At 37.9% G+C, this 17,061-nt stretch overlaps 1 protein-coding gene across 2 annotated transcripts in view; it reads right to left on the bottom strand.

Annotated features, from left to right (window-relative positions):
* The window catches only part of hdac7a (histone deacetylase 7a), a 95,798-nt gene that overhangs the window by 53,260 nt on the left and 25,477 nt on the right, over positions 1-17,061 (bottom strand). For both annotated transcript variants that reach the window (XM_077204650.1, XM_077204651.1), the window contains exon 2: positions 17,000-17,061. This exon is cut by the window's right edge and continues 7 nt beyond it. In XM_077204650.1, the coding sequence (XP_077060765.1) occupies positions 17,000-17,061 (62 nt within the window). The remainder of the gene's footprint in view (positions 1-16,999) is intronic.

Genomic DNA, 17,061 nt, shown 5'->3' on the forward strand with positions numbered 1-17,061 from the left:
CATTTGCCGTGGGGTGTTGTGGTGATTCGCAAACTACAATGGGTATCGGGACGCAAGAATCCATCGCTTTATCTCGTATAGTGTGTCATAGTGGACCAACGCGTGTCTGCAACACCTCACGACGCCCCGGAAGAAAGACTAGCATGTTTAATTTTGTTGGGTCCTCCACAACACGTTCTGTCACATCTGTGGCGTTGACCAATAAGAGCACAGAAGCTCTTCCGTACACAGCTTTCAAACATGCTAGTATTAGCATTAAGCGACTACAACCGTTGTTCGTTGTTTCCACAAGCCAGTCACTAGCCCCGCCTTCTTAATGACATCACGCAAGTCGTTAAAGACGGCAAGCGATGATTGGTCGGGAACCAGCGTGTAATCTGACAGTGACTATCGTAACAGACAAAAATATTGTATAGTCTGAACCGAACTTTATTCAGGGGTCTAGCTGCAACATTAGGGATGGGATAAAAATCGATTCACCGATGCATTGTGATTCTCTCTTTAACGATTCAGATATTTTTTTATTACTTTATTACTTTATATCTGCTTGTTTTTGAGGCTATATTTAGTTAGTTAATCATTCGTAACATAAAATAGTTTTTGTTATTATTTTGAAAATATTTTATAAAGTATTCATAATTTAATTAAAATGCAAAAAAGTCTGTAAACCCATTAAATAATAATAAAAATGTAGATCAAGAACTGTTTTAGAATTGGATCGCGATTCCCAGAATCCCCCCTAATAAACAACCCGTTAGCTAGTTTACCTAACTTCAACAAATTGCTCAGCAAGACTCTCTGAAACCGCTTGCTCCGCCATGACCACATCTGACTTGAAAGAGAAAACCGACCATAATAGTGGAGTAAAAGAAGAAAATATATTCTAATATAGCGCCCCTTGTGGCAAGACTGAGAATGAACATGCACCACAATGTGACGTTAACGTTCATGTACTTGCACTGAGCACACGTTGCAGCTCTAAGATCCATTCACTGCTGGTGTAACCATAGGACTATTAACTGGAAATACAGAACAAGTAAGACTTACAGAGAAACACGGGACGAGACGCTCAAAGTAACCTGATAGTGGCACAACGACACAGCTCAGAGTTTGTACACACACACACACACACACACGCACACACAATATGTAATGTGAATGTGTGTGCTTTAAAATACTCCGCGTGTTCGGGACTATGCAAAATACTTTGGCATGTTCATAAACCTGTTTTCTGAAATACCATTGTATTGTAAGTTGCAAAAAAAAGTCATATTTATATATATTGACACTGAATGTGCAAGAGTTGGCACAGATTATGTGCGAAAACACACTATATGTATGAATTTGTTGCACTAAAGTTGCATGTTTGAGTGTCTGAGACAAAAACCAACATGTGAGGACATTTGGTCCGCTTCAAATCTAAAATGTCAACAGGTTTGTGTGAGGTTCGATTTATTGGAAGGCTTTAGTACATATCTCAGTATGAAAAGCATTGCATTGAAGTCTCTGTCTGTGTGTGTGTGTGTGTGTGTGTGTGTGTGTGTGTGTGTGTGTGTGTGTGTGTGTGTGTGTGTGTGTGTGTGTGTGTGTGTGTGTGTGTGTGTGTGTGTGTGTGTGTGTGTGTGTGTGTCAGGTGTGGAACATAAGCTGATGTATAATGCATCCTGAGTATAATATTCCCACACTGTCTCGACCCAAGTTTCCAAAACTGCTCATGTTCTCTGTCCGATGACCCCTGAGCACCCCCACTTAAACATTCATCAGCAACATGAGCTTCAAAACACCTCAGGACAAAAGATCTGCTTCTCTGCTGTTTCACTCAGCCAGAACGATAACAACTAACAACTGACCAACGCGAGTCATTCATATTCACTGAATCGTTCATGCTTGAAGTCCTATCAGACAGCTCTTTATACCATTACAAGAACATTACGTCCCATCTATGCTGAGTGTCAAGGTGTGTCTAAAGCTAAAATGCTAGCATTATAATCAAGGCAAACACAGTAGCTCAAGTGTTCTCGTTTTGTCATGTCACTCGCCAAAACGTTTTTTTTTGTTTTGTTTTTTGCATTACACTTGCGCTGATTTTTCATTGTTTCATTGTCTTTGATAATTACACATGTTGTGTCCCGCATCTTTTGCAGCCTCTCGATCATAAAGCGGTGTTCTAAAAACATGGCGCTCAAATAAAAAAAAGTTATAAACTTTTAAAAAACACATTTCGAGACTTTTTGGGAGAAAAAAATCAATTCCACTGCTCGCATCTCACAATTTAAAACGCGAAAACACGTTCTGTGGCTGTTTCCTGATTCCTGATTGTTAATCGATACTCATTTATCGACCGAAGCACATTTACTGCTTATCGACGGATCTGAAACACTTTACACAAAACAGAGATACTCACACTGAGAGACGCAACTTACATTGGAATCCACTAGAACTTGGTGCTAGCATGTTGCTAAGCTAGCAATTTTAATAAGCACACATATTAGATAAAAATAGATTTGTATTAGTCTATGGAAGCTTGTTTCTGCTACTTAATAAAAAAAATAAAGAAGTAATTGTGACTTCTTAGAATTGGACTTTGTAACTCGCAACTACGATAAAAATAAGCTTTTTTCCTGCAATTGCAAGTTTATAAATCTTAATTCCGACTTTTTTCTTGCAATTGTTATTTCTCGAGTTTATATCTCACAGTTGACTCATGAACATGAATAAGCATAAAGTGTCCAGACAGGGTTTATGCAAGTTCAGGGCATTCTAACAAAAACTTTGCACGGTCTAGTCATCTCACACAAAAAAATTAAGAATTTCAAGAAAAATATTTAAAAAAAAATAGAATTTCAAGAAAAATAGAAAAGTGGCAATTACCTTTTGTATTTTTTATTCCATGGCGGAAACAAGCTTTCATAAAATGTAAAAAAAAAAAAAAACGTTTAAAATATGAAATAACTGAAAAAAGCTTTTGCGCACACTAAATTGTAGTCTGTAGGAAGCTCATGTTTTGCAACCAGTTACAGTGTTAAAAACGAAAAAAAAATACAAATACCACCAGTTAGTGTAAAAAAAAAACATGAACATGAATAAGCATAAACTGTCCTGACAGGGTTTATGTAAGTTCAAGACATACTAACAAAAACTTTGCACGGTCTAGCCATCTCACAAAAAAAAAAATAGAAGAATTTCAAGAAAAATAGAAAAGTCGAATTTACCTTTTGTATTTTTTTATTCCATGGCGGAAACAAGCTTCCATAAAATGTAAAAAAAAAAAAAAAACTTTGAAAATATGAAATAACTTTGAAAAAAGCTTTTGCGCACACTAAATTGCAGTCTGTAGGAAGCTCATGTTTTGCAACAAGTTACAGTGTTAAAAAGGAAAGAAAAAAAACATACAAATACCACCAGTTAGTGTAAAAAAAAAACATGAACATGAATAAGCATAAAGTGTCCAGACAGGGTTTATGTAAGTCCAAGACATACTAACAAAAACTTTGCATGGTCTAGTCATCATGCAGAGAATAAAAAATATGGCAATCCAGTGTAGGAGGAACAGACAGTCCTCACTGGATGTTAAAGACGCCTCATGCATGCACTTTAGGGCAGCTGTGAAAAAGATGCACCAGATGCACAAACAGGGATGACAAATAAAAAACACATTTCAAATACAAAGAGAAAGAAAAGTAAAATGGCATGGCTGTAAAGAAGACATGCATGGAATGCAGAACACACATTCTTAAAAGAGGCATTTGTTTTTCTTGCACTCTTAAAAATAAATGTTCCAAAGGGTTTTATTTTTTTTGCACCGATGCCATAGTAGAAACATTCTGGTTTCCCACAGAACCTTTTAGTGAAGAGTCCCTTTCTCAGCGTGAAGAATATTGTGGGGTGTGTTCACAGGTTTGGCTCAGATCTGCTGTGAGGAGACGCGGTTCTGATCCGGTCCTGAACTGTCATGGGTTACATCACGACTATGACGAGAAAAACAGGTTTGCTTGAGCATTCGGTCCTTTTTAGGGTCGCATCTTGTGACATTATATCCTGCTTTTGGTTCATTTACATGTCTTTGGTCCGTTCATATTCCAGTCAAACCGCATCAGAGTTAAAATGAATCGATTAAAACGAACTCTGACGCGATTGCTCTGTTAGTGCGGCTCATTTGAAGAAGTGTGAACGCTGTTTTCTGAACCCTGGTGCCACCAAACAAGAGGACCGAGACGCTGAAAAGATGAGTCTTGTTTTGCTTCCAAACAAACTCTGGTATAACTATAGACATTTAAACAAACCAAAAACAGGACACGATGTCACAAGATGCGACCCTAAAAAGGACAAAATGCTCAAGCGAACCTGTTTTTCTCCTCATAGTCGTGATGTTTCCCATCACAGTTGAGTACGGGATCAGAACCGCGTCTCCTCACAGCAGATCTTCATTTCTGTGTGTGATGGAGGGATTCCTGACGCTGTTTTCACTCCTTTACACAAGCTCTTCTCGAGTTCCCAGCTCCTTCATATGTAGGCTACGCACATACGAGTGGATTTACCCCAGTAAAGCTTTGTTTTGGATGTTCGACAATTTCTATCGCAAAGTATACATCATAAAAGCCTTTTTTGTATCTGTAGTTCGCTGTTGAAAATGATAGTGAACGCTAAGTGAACCAGGACTAAATGTATCATTTTTTGGTCCGGACCAAAAGAACCGAACTACAAGTGTGAACACACCCATAATGACCTTTGCCCACTATAAAGAACCTCTTGTGGAATAGAAAGGTCCCATTGATGTTAGTCGTGAACCTTTATTTTAAAAGTCCCCCTGTGGTGAAAATCCAGCTTTTAATGTTGCTTATATGTGGTGTTTTTAATATGCTTTAAGACAAACCATGTGCAAATTCATAAGTCAACACCATTGCTGAATATTTTCTCCTTAAAACTGCAGTGACCCAAACACACTCTCAAAAACACAGTTTGAAATCGCTGGTGTTTCTGACGTCGCAAACTACCTTATAACCAATCAGATCAATGTGTGATCGTCAACGAGTGGATCTCTGAGCTGAGTGAGTGAGTGGAGGCGGGGCTCATTTGCATATTCATAGAACTGCGTATACATAATGAGGCAAGGGTGTAGAGTTACATTCAAGCTAGTTGAAGACATGAAGACATATTTTTTCAAAGATTTTTTTTTATTATAAATATCTCATTTTGATGATCAAAGAGTTTTAAGGGATACAATTATTGACAACTGTGGGACTTTAAGAATGCATTCTGGAGACTGGTAGTTCATCTGGTGACTATATCTCTCTCTATTTTTTTTCTTCTTCTTCTTGTCTAATAACTACCCACACTACAAGTGCTGCAAATAAGTGTCGGAGGCCCCAGAGGCCAACAACACACAGAACAAGGGGAGGTTTAATCAACAACAGAGGAGACCTCAGCCATTTTAATTAGCCACACACACACACACACACACACACACACACACACACACACACACACACACACACACACACACACACACACACACACACACACACACACACACACACACACACACACTGACTCCCCTGGGCACGCTGGCGATAGTGCCTGGATTGTTTGGTTTCCTGTTTGACTGAGGAAACACTGGTGATTACAGCTCCAGCCATGGCTACCTCAAAAACAAACTGCAGTTTTATATAAATAGCCAGAGGATGAAGTCCGTTTTTGCACTCTTAAGCAACACTTCTCTTTCTTTTTTCATTCTCTTTCTTTCTCTGAACTATAATTAGTCAGTACTGTTGCTCCCAGTGGTCGCATTTGGTCAGCAACAACATCCTCTTTCACATATTACCCCCGTATGTGTCTTGCTCTTTCATTCTGGCTCTTTTCTTCTCACACGTTTAACTTTGTGTTGGTTTCGAAGGGTGCTCGGGGCCATCCCATAAACACACACACACACACACACACACACACACACACACACACACACACACACACACACACACACACACACACACACACACACACACACACACACACACACACACACACACACACACACACACACACACAAAAGAGAGAGTTAGGGCTGCTAGTTACCATAGAGACCTTTCTGTGTACATGGAAGCCGTATAAAAGTGCAGCAATGAGAGCGAGTGAGGTGTTGATTACGAGTGCAAAACTTACAACAGAGGAGAGACAAAAAGAGTGAGCGGGACTCTTCCTGTTTGCTCTCTTCGTTTCCTGTTCGTGGCTTCTTGTGTGCGGCTATTTTTGTTGCTGCCAGTTTCTATTGAGGTAGAAGAAAACAGTTCATGTTTCAAGGCCGAAACGCTCATAAAGCTACATGTTAGCATAGCTACGCGCTAGCATACCTTCAAAATAACAGCTTACTCTTTTGCTAACACACACAAAATGCATTTTAAACGTATTTCCTGGATTTCAAGTGTTTGTTCAGAGAATAGGCAAGCATTGTAAAACAAAACTGTTTTTATAGTGCTATAACCGAATATTCAGTGCTTCACATCAAGCAAAGAAGAAGAGCTTATACCGTAACTGGACTCTTTTCAACAAAGCGAAGCAAGACAAATGGAAGGGATAATTCTGTCCATCTCATGTGGCCATTCAGAAAACAAAGCCTCCGATATGTCGCAAAAGCCCCATGGTGTGAAGAGTTCAGTCGCGTAATGGCTAACTTAGCCTAGCGTCTGATTAGCCCTGAGGGTTTAGACCCTAATCAGGAGATGGAAAAACTAGTTAAGCATGAAACCGATGAATGTCTGCTTTTCCGTTCATATTGCCGAGCTCCCAAACCTCTGATAACATACGCAATGCTGCTGTCCTGCATGTTTCATTAGAGATTCAAAACTAGATTTTCTTTGTGGACTTTTGCCATATCTACTATTGATAATGTATACGTGCGTATCAGGTTTAGCATTCTAGTCATTCTACAGAGTAATCGTCAGTTTTCCTCATTCCTTGCACTACATTTGAAGGCAAAGTGAATAAACTTTTCAAAGTGGCAGTGAGATTGTCACATTCAAATAGGCCTCTTGTTCTCGCTCTCTATTTTACTGTTGCTAAATCGACCTTGTGCAAGACAGGATCTCCAATTTTAGAAACATTTGACCGCATTCACATACTCCCTCTCGCTGCGTTCTTCGCTCGCTCCTAATCTCACTGTCTGCTTTCCTTTCTTTATCCCTCTATCTATCACTCCTGTCCTGATATTTCCCATTCCTCCTGCTCAGAGAAACCTAATGTGACATGATTCAAACCTTTACAGTCCATTCTCGCTCTCTCTATATATATACAGTATGTATATCTTTATTTTTTTCACACACACACACACACATTCAAATCTGTAACTCTGTACACCACACAAATAGCACTCACTATTGATTACAATAGAGTTTAACTTTAGCAAGTTACCAAAATAACAACTCGACATTCTAATAAGCAATACAAAAACACACATAACTATAGAGCAATCCACAGTCTACACTCTAAAAAACGCTGGGTTGTTTCAACCCATGTTTGGGTCAAATATGGACAAACCTAACCATTGGTTTAAATTATTTAGAGCAACTGTTAGATTTGTCCACATTTGACCCAAATATGGGTTGAAACAGCCCAGCATTTTTAGAGTGTATTTTTTATTAGATGCATTCATCATCAATATTCTAGCATTATCTGAAAAAAACCTTGTGAAAATTAAGTGTGCTTAATCGTATTGAATGTGCAGTTTGATGTGAATCTTGACTAAATATATATTTTTTAAAAGTTGTACACCTAAAAAGAGACACTTTCATGACACATTTAAGTACACTTCTTAAAATTGCACTTTTGCAATAATGTCAAATTAAAGGTTTTATGTTAAACTACATTTTAAATCGTTAAGTTCTATTAGTAATAATCTTTTGTATTTATGTGTTGACTAGCAAATACTAAAGCACATGTGAAGTCATTTTAACTGTAGGGTGTTATTCAATATTATATATAAAGAAAATATATATAATATAGACTAAATTGCAACTTCATCATTATAAATTTGTAATAACAAATGTATTTAAATACATGACATACAAGTTTCAATAGAAGTGACATTAAAGTATATTGTAGTTTACCATAAATTCTCTAATTTAACCATATTTCAAAGACAATAGAAGTAATTATGAAATTACATATAAAGATATACTTAAGTCCTATTAAAGTGGGACTTTAATAGTATATCATACACTTTCATTTAATTGCAAATATCATGCAATTAAGTGTCTGAAAACATTGCATTTAGTTGAAACTGTAGTCAGTTCTTTTGAAGTATATTATTTCCATGATAAGTACTCTTTTTAAAAGTGTACTTATTCTTCACAGGGGTACTTATGAAGTCTTAAAATACTGTGCAGACACCAGCTCTTGTTTAGGAACAGAGCAACAATATCTCTTCCTCTATTTAGTAATAATGTATATTAAACGGTCAGCTGAATATAGGAAACTATTTTGCTCTTTCATATCTCAGGAGGCGTAATGGATTATGTTTAAGTATCATTTAATATAGAGATTCATACGGTGTGTTTTCATCCTGAGTGTTCCTGCAGAGTCCACAGCTGTCTGAGCTATTCAGACCCGTTGCTTCCGCGGCAGCTGCTCGTGTGTGTGTGTGTGTGTGTGTGTGTGTGTGTGTGTGTGTGTGTGTGTGTGTGTGTGTGCTATTCTAAAATTTATAGCTGGTCAGAAATACTTGAGCATCTGCAGATACACAAGGCATGTGTATTCCTGTCAACAAGAAGATGATGGCTTGTACGGGAGGAAGAGTGTATGGATTATTCAGTGATTCCCTTTCAGTAGCGGAGAAGGTTTCCACTCAATCCCAGACTTTTAACGATGCCAGTGTGTTATTCTGGGATGATGGCCAGTCCACACGTAATTTAACTCAGATTCACTCAACTCAAAACAAATGTGAAACAACAAAACGGTGTATGACGTAGATATTAAAGGCTGTCTGCTATTGGTCTGTGGACGTGTAAGGGTTTGTGGTTTGAAGGTTTCGGCTGGAGGAACCATTTTAAGGCTCAGACAATTGATTAGGTAAAAAAGAAAAGTTATTTCTTTAAGTATCAAATTTGTCTCAGATTTTCCTAAAATTGACAAAAATGATTGTTTACATACAGAGCTATAAAATGTCCACGGTTTGGTTAGATCAGATCATCTGTCCTCTTCAGAAACTCTAACGGAGATACGTGTGAGATTTCGTTCTCAGAAACATCTGGGAAACAGGCGGCTTGATCTCGTCGCTGTCTATGAGAAACAACGTAGATATTAAGATCTTATTCCATTCTAAATCTGTTCGTATTATCATCCAGATTATTCTTTAACTAAAACTACATCTATTCAAAATATTTTTTGTCCATTGATATAAAGCTGAAATAAAATACAAATACAAATATTAGATTAAAACTTACAGAAAAACATAAATGAAAATAAGAAATGTTGCTTGCTTGGGCAACTAATTGAAATAAATTGAAATAAAGTTTAAATTGAATTACTAAAATTACTGAAACTAAAATTGAAAGTAAAATAAATTTTAAATGGAAATATTTAAATAATCTAAAAAAATGGCAAAGGCACAAAATAGAATGACCAAACTAAAATTAAGATTAAAACAGAAAATATAAAAATAAAAGCTTATGCATAATAATGATAAATATTATTATAGTATATAAATAATACTAATACTATAAATAATACAATTTATCAACTATATATTATTTATAAACTATAATTAATAAAATACTAAAAATAACACTTTTGTGGAGAGGAAAAACATGTATTAGCCCATAAAAGCTTTTGCAGTCACACAGCTCTCATTCAAAGTTTAAAAATCGTCAAAATAAACAGTTTGTTTTATTTGTCAGTTCTCTCTAAAGACTGCTGACTACTTGTCACTCTGTGTGGCTTCTAACCCAACGTGTGTTACAACATGACTGAAAAGCCAGAAGCAGATTTTGGAGTCATGCCAGTCAGCTGATGCGACTCCACATCATCAGGAGTGTGTGTGTGTGTGTGTGTGTGTGTGTGTGTGTGTGTGTGTGTGTGTGTGTGTGTGTGTGTGTGTGTGTGTGTGTGTGTGTGTGTGTGTGTGTGTGTGTGTGTGTGTGTGTGTGTGTGTGTGTGTGTTTTTACGGCCAGCTACTGCATTTTATCAGAAAGAGTAACTGTCTTACCAGGGCAATGAGAGGAATGTGTCTGAAGTTGAAAAGATAGCATGATAGAGGAGAGAGGGCAGGAGTAAAGGAGCGTTGCCTCGGGGTGGGGTCACATCTGTGTGTGTGAGATGGTTTGAAAGGTATGTCCCACTATGAGAAGAATACTAAAGCCTAAAAAAAGTGTGTGAATATAAACACTTCTGGCTACGCAAGCTCAATGTTTATAGCTGCTTCCCTGAATAGCAATTATAGTTAAGCTCGATTTCACATTACTTGAAAAGAAAATTCATAGTGCATCACAAGTACGCGTTGCCAAAAGGAGCGCCTTAATGACACATCTTGCCTAAAGTTAATATAAAATAATCATATTTATTTCCTTAGTATAGTTGACCAGGGGTGCGTTTCCCACATGCATTGTTAGCCAACTATGGTCGCAAGTTCTGTCGTTATCAGAATAATTCAACGAGTCGGTGTTTCCCGAAAACCATCGTTCCAACCAACATTCGCAAACAGCATCGCAAAGTTGTGTGTTTGGAACGACAGCTCTCTTCTGGTTAGAAGCAGTTTCTTGTTTGCATGACATGTGGACTCAATACATCCTTGTCTAGAGCAAAATAAGCAAGCTGACATTCAGTACAATCTGTATCTTTTATTTAGAATGTATACAAATGTCATTTACGTCTTTTAGTTTGTCGAGAGATTTAAAGCGTTGTTTTTGAAGAGTGCGCATGTGTGAACGTGATCTACTGCGTAAGAACGAGCCTATGATTGAATCTGGAAATAGAGCAAAATAACTGAGAAAAATGAGAAATAGTCCTCAGATGTCATGTACGTAATTTATAGCAAAACATCTAGCGTTAATTCAATCTCAAACCGTTTAATGAAAAGAAGTTATTACTCCACCACCTGTGTGACGTCATTAACCAATGTGGTTGAATGACTAATTTACGACAGTACGGTTTCAGGAAACAGTCGTGAATAGCTAGTTGGTTTCTTCAACGATGCATCGTACTATAGTAGTGAAGCAGCGAGTCACGTCGTTGTACAGGTAACGCACCCCTGATCTTGCTATAAATTATTCATTGTTGCACATTGTTCCAAAATAAAAATGATTATCTCTTTGTATCTATAATCAAAATTGAATAACTTGCGAAAGCTTTGAAATGGCTTTTTCTTCAGTTGACATCACCATGCCAACTTAATTTTCATTAAAAAAACTGTCTTTCCTGTTTCACTCGGAAATATCTCACATGGACGTACCATTGAGTTACAGACTGTATCGCCCCCTAGAGTATGGAGGTTCGTTACTGCCGAAACGACACGTGGACCAATCATTCACGTTTGCATATTAATCCGACCCTCGCAAGTGTGTTCGGTAGCATTACAGCATAATTGGATTGTGCTTCTGCTCTTGGTATGGTCACAGTGCAAATCATTTTTGAAAGAGACAGGCACGGAGGAGGTTACGTCTACCCGCAATTTACTGCACACTCAAAATGGCGCCACTCAACAGTGTAATTCAGTGAACTCCAACAACTCTGAACTGGACACAAAAATGCACATAATGACACCTCTCCACGCAGATTTCCCTCTTTCCTCTTAGCCCTTCACTCCCTCTCGCCCTTCCTCTGCTATCCGTTCCCTTTCCATGGAGTCTTTTTTATTAAACAACCATTCTGGGAAAGCATTCGCCAGGAACACATCTCATACATATGCAGCCTCACGAACTTCTGTCTGAGCCTCCGACAATGAAGGAGGACATTAACATTCCCTGTAACCTCAAATACACACACACAAAAACCGACTCACACTGGCTCACTGAGCTCTTTTTGTGCCATGCTCTCTAACAAATGAGCACCTTTGTGTCCTTACACTTCCTTGTCTCCAAACATTCAGGGGGTCAAACACAACGTTCTGATCCTCACAGACCTCGGTTGAACTTACTTCTAAAAACAGCAGGCTGGTGTGGGCTGCTCTGGGAAAACAGGATTAGTTCATTCCCAGCGACTCCAAAATCGCTGGCACAGTTTTTATATTGTAGATAATAACCAAGAGTGTGTGACGACTCGTTTTTACTAAGTGTTCCAGGAAAGTTATTGACTATTTACCTAATGTAAATGAAACGGCGTGTGGTCTGACGGCCAGCTGGAGAACACGTCCCATTCTGTGTCTCAGTTTCACTTTTATTTTCAGATTCTCTTGTTATCTTTGACTGGTCACATAGCAATCAATAGTGGTAAAACTAATTGACAAGCTGGAGGAGCAATACTTTACTAAGCAAGAAATTGTTTTTTTTTTCCTCCTGCTGTGCAATGGAAGTCACATGGTGCACAACTAGTCAACACAAGCTCAAACCTCAAATAGTGGTAACTAACTGATTAGTTAACTAGCCAGTGCAACTATTTGCTAACCAAAAAAAAAACAGTTGCTGTCTTCAAGAACAAATGCAACAGGAGTCAAGTGATCCACTGCTAGTCGAAAAAATACTATAACATCTAACAGTTGCAGAACTAATAGATTAGTTAATTAGTCAGTGCAACAATATGCAAACAAACAAAAATGCATTTTCTTTCGCCAAATAGAACAAAGACAAAAGACGTCATGCCGTGCATGGCTAGGTCTACAACATCAAATAGTGGTAGAAATAATCAGATAGTGAACTAGTCAGGGCAAACCCTACTAAAAGGGAATCTCAATTTTCCTCCAAATATAGAGCAAACACAGTTATGTCACATGGTCCCCAACTAGTCAACGCTGGCTCCAAACATGAAACTGTTCGTGCAACAATTTACTAATGTAGGATAAATGCAACTTGAGTCAAGTGAACTACAGCTAGTCAACACAGGCCCCAAAACAGCTAATAGTTGCAGAACTAATAGATTGGTTAATAAGTCAGTGCAACAATTTACAAACAAACAAAAATGTATTTTCTATCAGCTGTCTCCATATAGAACAAGGACAAAATGCATGTGGTGCATGAGTAGACAATACAGGTCTAAAGCATCAAATGGTGATATATAACTATATTCAATTACTTAACTAGTCAGTGTTCCTAATCAAAAACTGAAATTTCTTCCAGCTGGCTCCATAAAGAACAAATGCAACAGGAGTCAAGTGATTTACAGATAGTCAAAGCTGGCTCAAAACATCATGTGGTGCATGACTAGTCAATACAGGTCTAAAACATCAAATAGTGGTAGAACTAATCAGATAGTGAACTAGTCAGCCCAAACCCTACTAAACAGGAAACTCAATTTTCCTCCCAAAATAGAGCAAACACAGTTATGTCACATGGTCCCCAACTAGTCAACGCTGGCTCAAAACATGAAACTGTTTGTGAATTTACAAGCCAAAAACTTCCAGCTGTTGTCATATAGACCTAACACAATGCAATTATGCAATCCATGACTAATCCACACAGGCTCAAAGCATTGAGTAACTGAATAGTCTACTAGTTTGTAAAATCTCTACTTATCTACAACTGGAATTAATAGAACAACATAGTGTCGGCCCACATCTGGTACGGCTGGAATCCACATGTACCAGATGTGACTTTGGGAAACAACACAACAACCTTCAAATCTTTGATTTTGGTGAGTAGATAGTCCACGGTAAGAGTTACCTCACTTAGAAGAACTGAAAAATCACACTCAAAATCAAAGATGTTTCAGAAGCCGGCACTGTGACATCCGGGATGAATCACAAAGGGCTCAGATTTACAGGTACGAAAGCAACCTTGCTCATCGATTCATCACATCACTTCGATGTCAGCACCATAACACAGCTTTTGCCTGGACCCTGCGGTGCGTGTGAGAGTTGTACATGTTAAGAGTTAACTTGTGCCTTGAAGCTGTTAGTGTCTTTTTTCCCCTGGTCTGAGCGGCGATGACAGCCGCAGCGGTGAAGGAGGCTGGTGTCAGCTGACCCCGCTCTCAGCCAGTAACAGGAAATGTGATCTTTACTGCAGCTCCCTGAAAAACAATCTCGCTATTGTCAGCTTGACTCTCCTGTCCCTCTGCCCCTCACGGGGGAGGGATGCAAAAAAACACCTCACAACGAACATCTTCCCATCATTCCTGTCAGCTTACACATAACCCTGTCCTGCAAACTTTATGTTGCCCCGCAGGTAAATCAATTTCAATGAACTGGGGGTTCTTTGAAAAAAAATCACAATGGTACGCTTTAAAAAATGTTTTGCAAACATGCAGTTGTTAAGGAGATAGTTATACCTGACAGTGATTTTTGTTGGTATGACCTAACATAGTCAGGTTGATTTAGTCATATTAAACAAAACAAAAAATGTAGGTACAATCCACTTGGATTGTTTAAGTCATTTCAACTTAAATTGCATCAAACTGACTTAAAAAATGAAAAGTTTAAAGTTGCTGAACTTATTTTGAGGAGTTAAAGCAATGTAAAACAAATGTTGTTATAACTTATTGATCATCATTTTGGTAACACTTTACAATCAGGTTCATTAGTAACATTAGTTAACTACATTAGTTAACCTGAACTAAGAATGAACACTACTTATACTACAGCATTTATTAATCTTAGTTAATACTAATTTCAACATTTACATTATTAAAATCAAAGGTTGTATTCGTTAACATTAGTCAATGCACTGTGAACTTACATGAACAAACAATGAACAGCTGGATTTTTATTAACTAACATTAACAAAGATTAATAAATACTGTAACAAATGTTTTGTTCATTGTTAGTTAATACATTAACGTTAACTAATGAAACTTTGTAAAGTTTTACCATCATTTTTTACAGTGAACTTTGGGTCCTGAAAACCAGCAGTTGAAATTCAACAAACGCAAATAACCAACACACATGACGCAGGTTTAGTGCTTTAAGTGTATGCTGGTACATTATGTTATGATTATTACATGACTGCCAGAGAATTTCTAAGGCATTAAGATGCACTAAAGCTTTAGGGGAAGTTGAATACATGTCAAAACCACTGTTGTCTTCAAAAAACGCTCTAGAAGAATTCACTCTGAGGTAGTTTACACAAACTGTGGCTTAGTTACTGAACGCAATGTGATTAGGCACACTAGCTCAGTCGCATTCCCCAAAATCATCTGTAATATAAACTATGAGGAAACTATATCGGGTCACATAAATGGAGGGAAATACAAAAGCCGGCACTTCTACAACAGAGCGTTCTGCGGGCTTCACGAGCGGCTCCGTGGGGCCCGGTTACAGATGAACAAAAGAGCATGAGCGGTGTCGGATCCCTGAAACTTTATCCCCGCGCCGCCAGCCATGACCTCATCGTGTTGTTCCCCCGCAAACGCTCGGGCCGCTGTGGCGCACGCAACTCGAGCCGAGCCCGAGCTACAGGACTCTAGCGCTTCGAGCAATATCTGATGCCAAGCAATATCAAGTGCATAGAGCATTTATGTTTGTTTACACTACCATCCGCTGAGTCACAACTAGTTATAGATGTAAGATAGTGATTTTAATAATTGTGCTGGTGGCTTATTACAATATGACATAATGGTAAATCTGTTCAGTGAACGTGATCAATGCATTTAATTATTTATTAGTTGGAGATATCAATTTGTTGTGTTAAATGTCTCTCAGTCATTGGCATGAATTAATAATTCATTCTCATGTTCTGTTGAGATTTACTTTAGGTCTACTGTCTTGATGGGGTCCCATAAACATGATATACGAGTTCAAATAATAGGTTAATTTTGAATTTCAAGTTTAACTTTATGTTTATAATTAGTAAGATTAAGAAAAGCGCTAAGTATCCGACTAATCTGATTACTAATTATGCACTACCATTCAAAAGTTTTTAATGTTTTTGCAAGAAGCCTCTTATACTCCCCAAGGCTGCATTTATTTGATCAAAAATACAGTATAAACAGTAATATTGTGAAGTAATATTATGATTTAAAATAAGTGTTTTCTGTGATCTAAGTGATACATATTTAAATGTAATTTATTCCTGTGATCAAAGCTGAATTTTCAGCATCATAACTCCAGTCTTCTGTGTCACATGATCCTTCAGAAATCATCATAATACGCTGATTCGATGCTCAAGAAACATGTTTCATATTTGTGTGGAAACCGTAATTTTTTTCAGGATTATTTAATAAGTTCAAAAGAACAGCATTTGTTTGAAATATAAATATTTTACTGTCAATTTTATGCATCCTCGCTGAATAATTTTTTTTTTTTTCATCGTACCGACCCCAAACTTTTGAACTGTAGTGTACAGTGGCTCCAAAAAGTAAAGGACTGATAAAAACGGTGACAAAAGGAATATGCACACAGTGGATGTCAAATGTGAATCATATCTATAGTTAATGTGACTCTCTCCACATGCGGTTACTCGGCTAGCGCACCTGTGTGAACTTAAGAACTGACGTCATTCAAACACCAGAAATCACCTTGTTTGTTAGAATTACACACACACAAAAAGTTTCTTCTGAGAAAACCTGCCCATTTCCTTGCAGGGGCCAATTACTTTGCCATTTTGTTATTTAATGCAATGACATCCAAACATTTCAATACTTCTGGGGTCCACTGAGAGACTTCATGACCTATACAGCAACATAGTGTCGGCCCAGATCCGGGCCACATCTGGTACATGTGGATTCGTACCAGATGTGGGCCGGATCTGGGCCGGCACTATATTTGTTGTCTGTGTATAACTCCATGAATGTCCATGAAGGAAATAGATTCTGTTAGTACGGCTTATTTATTCTCTCATGTAGAGGCAAACACGGGAATGTCACAGACTTCTTGAGAAGGTTCCTAACAGTTGAAACTCCTATGAAATGAGGGGAACATCAACATACCTGCCACTCCCCAGTAGTGAATGTCCCTTTGATCTGACTCGACGATCAGTCCCGCCGCACAA

This window comes from Siphateles boraxobius, unplaced genomic scaffold (assembly GCF_051911475.1).
Source record: "Siphateles boraxobius isolate OS27281-9 unplaced genomic scaffold, OSU_SipBor_1 50, whole genome shotgun sequence".
NCBI lineage: Eukaryota > Metazoa > Chordata > Actinopteri > Cypriniformes > Leuciscidae > Siphateles > Siphateles boraxobius.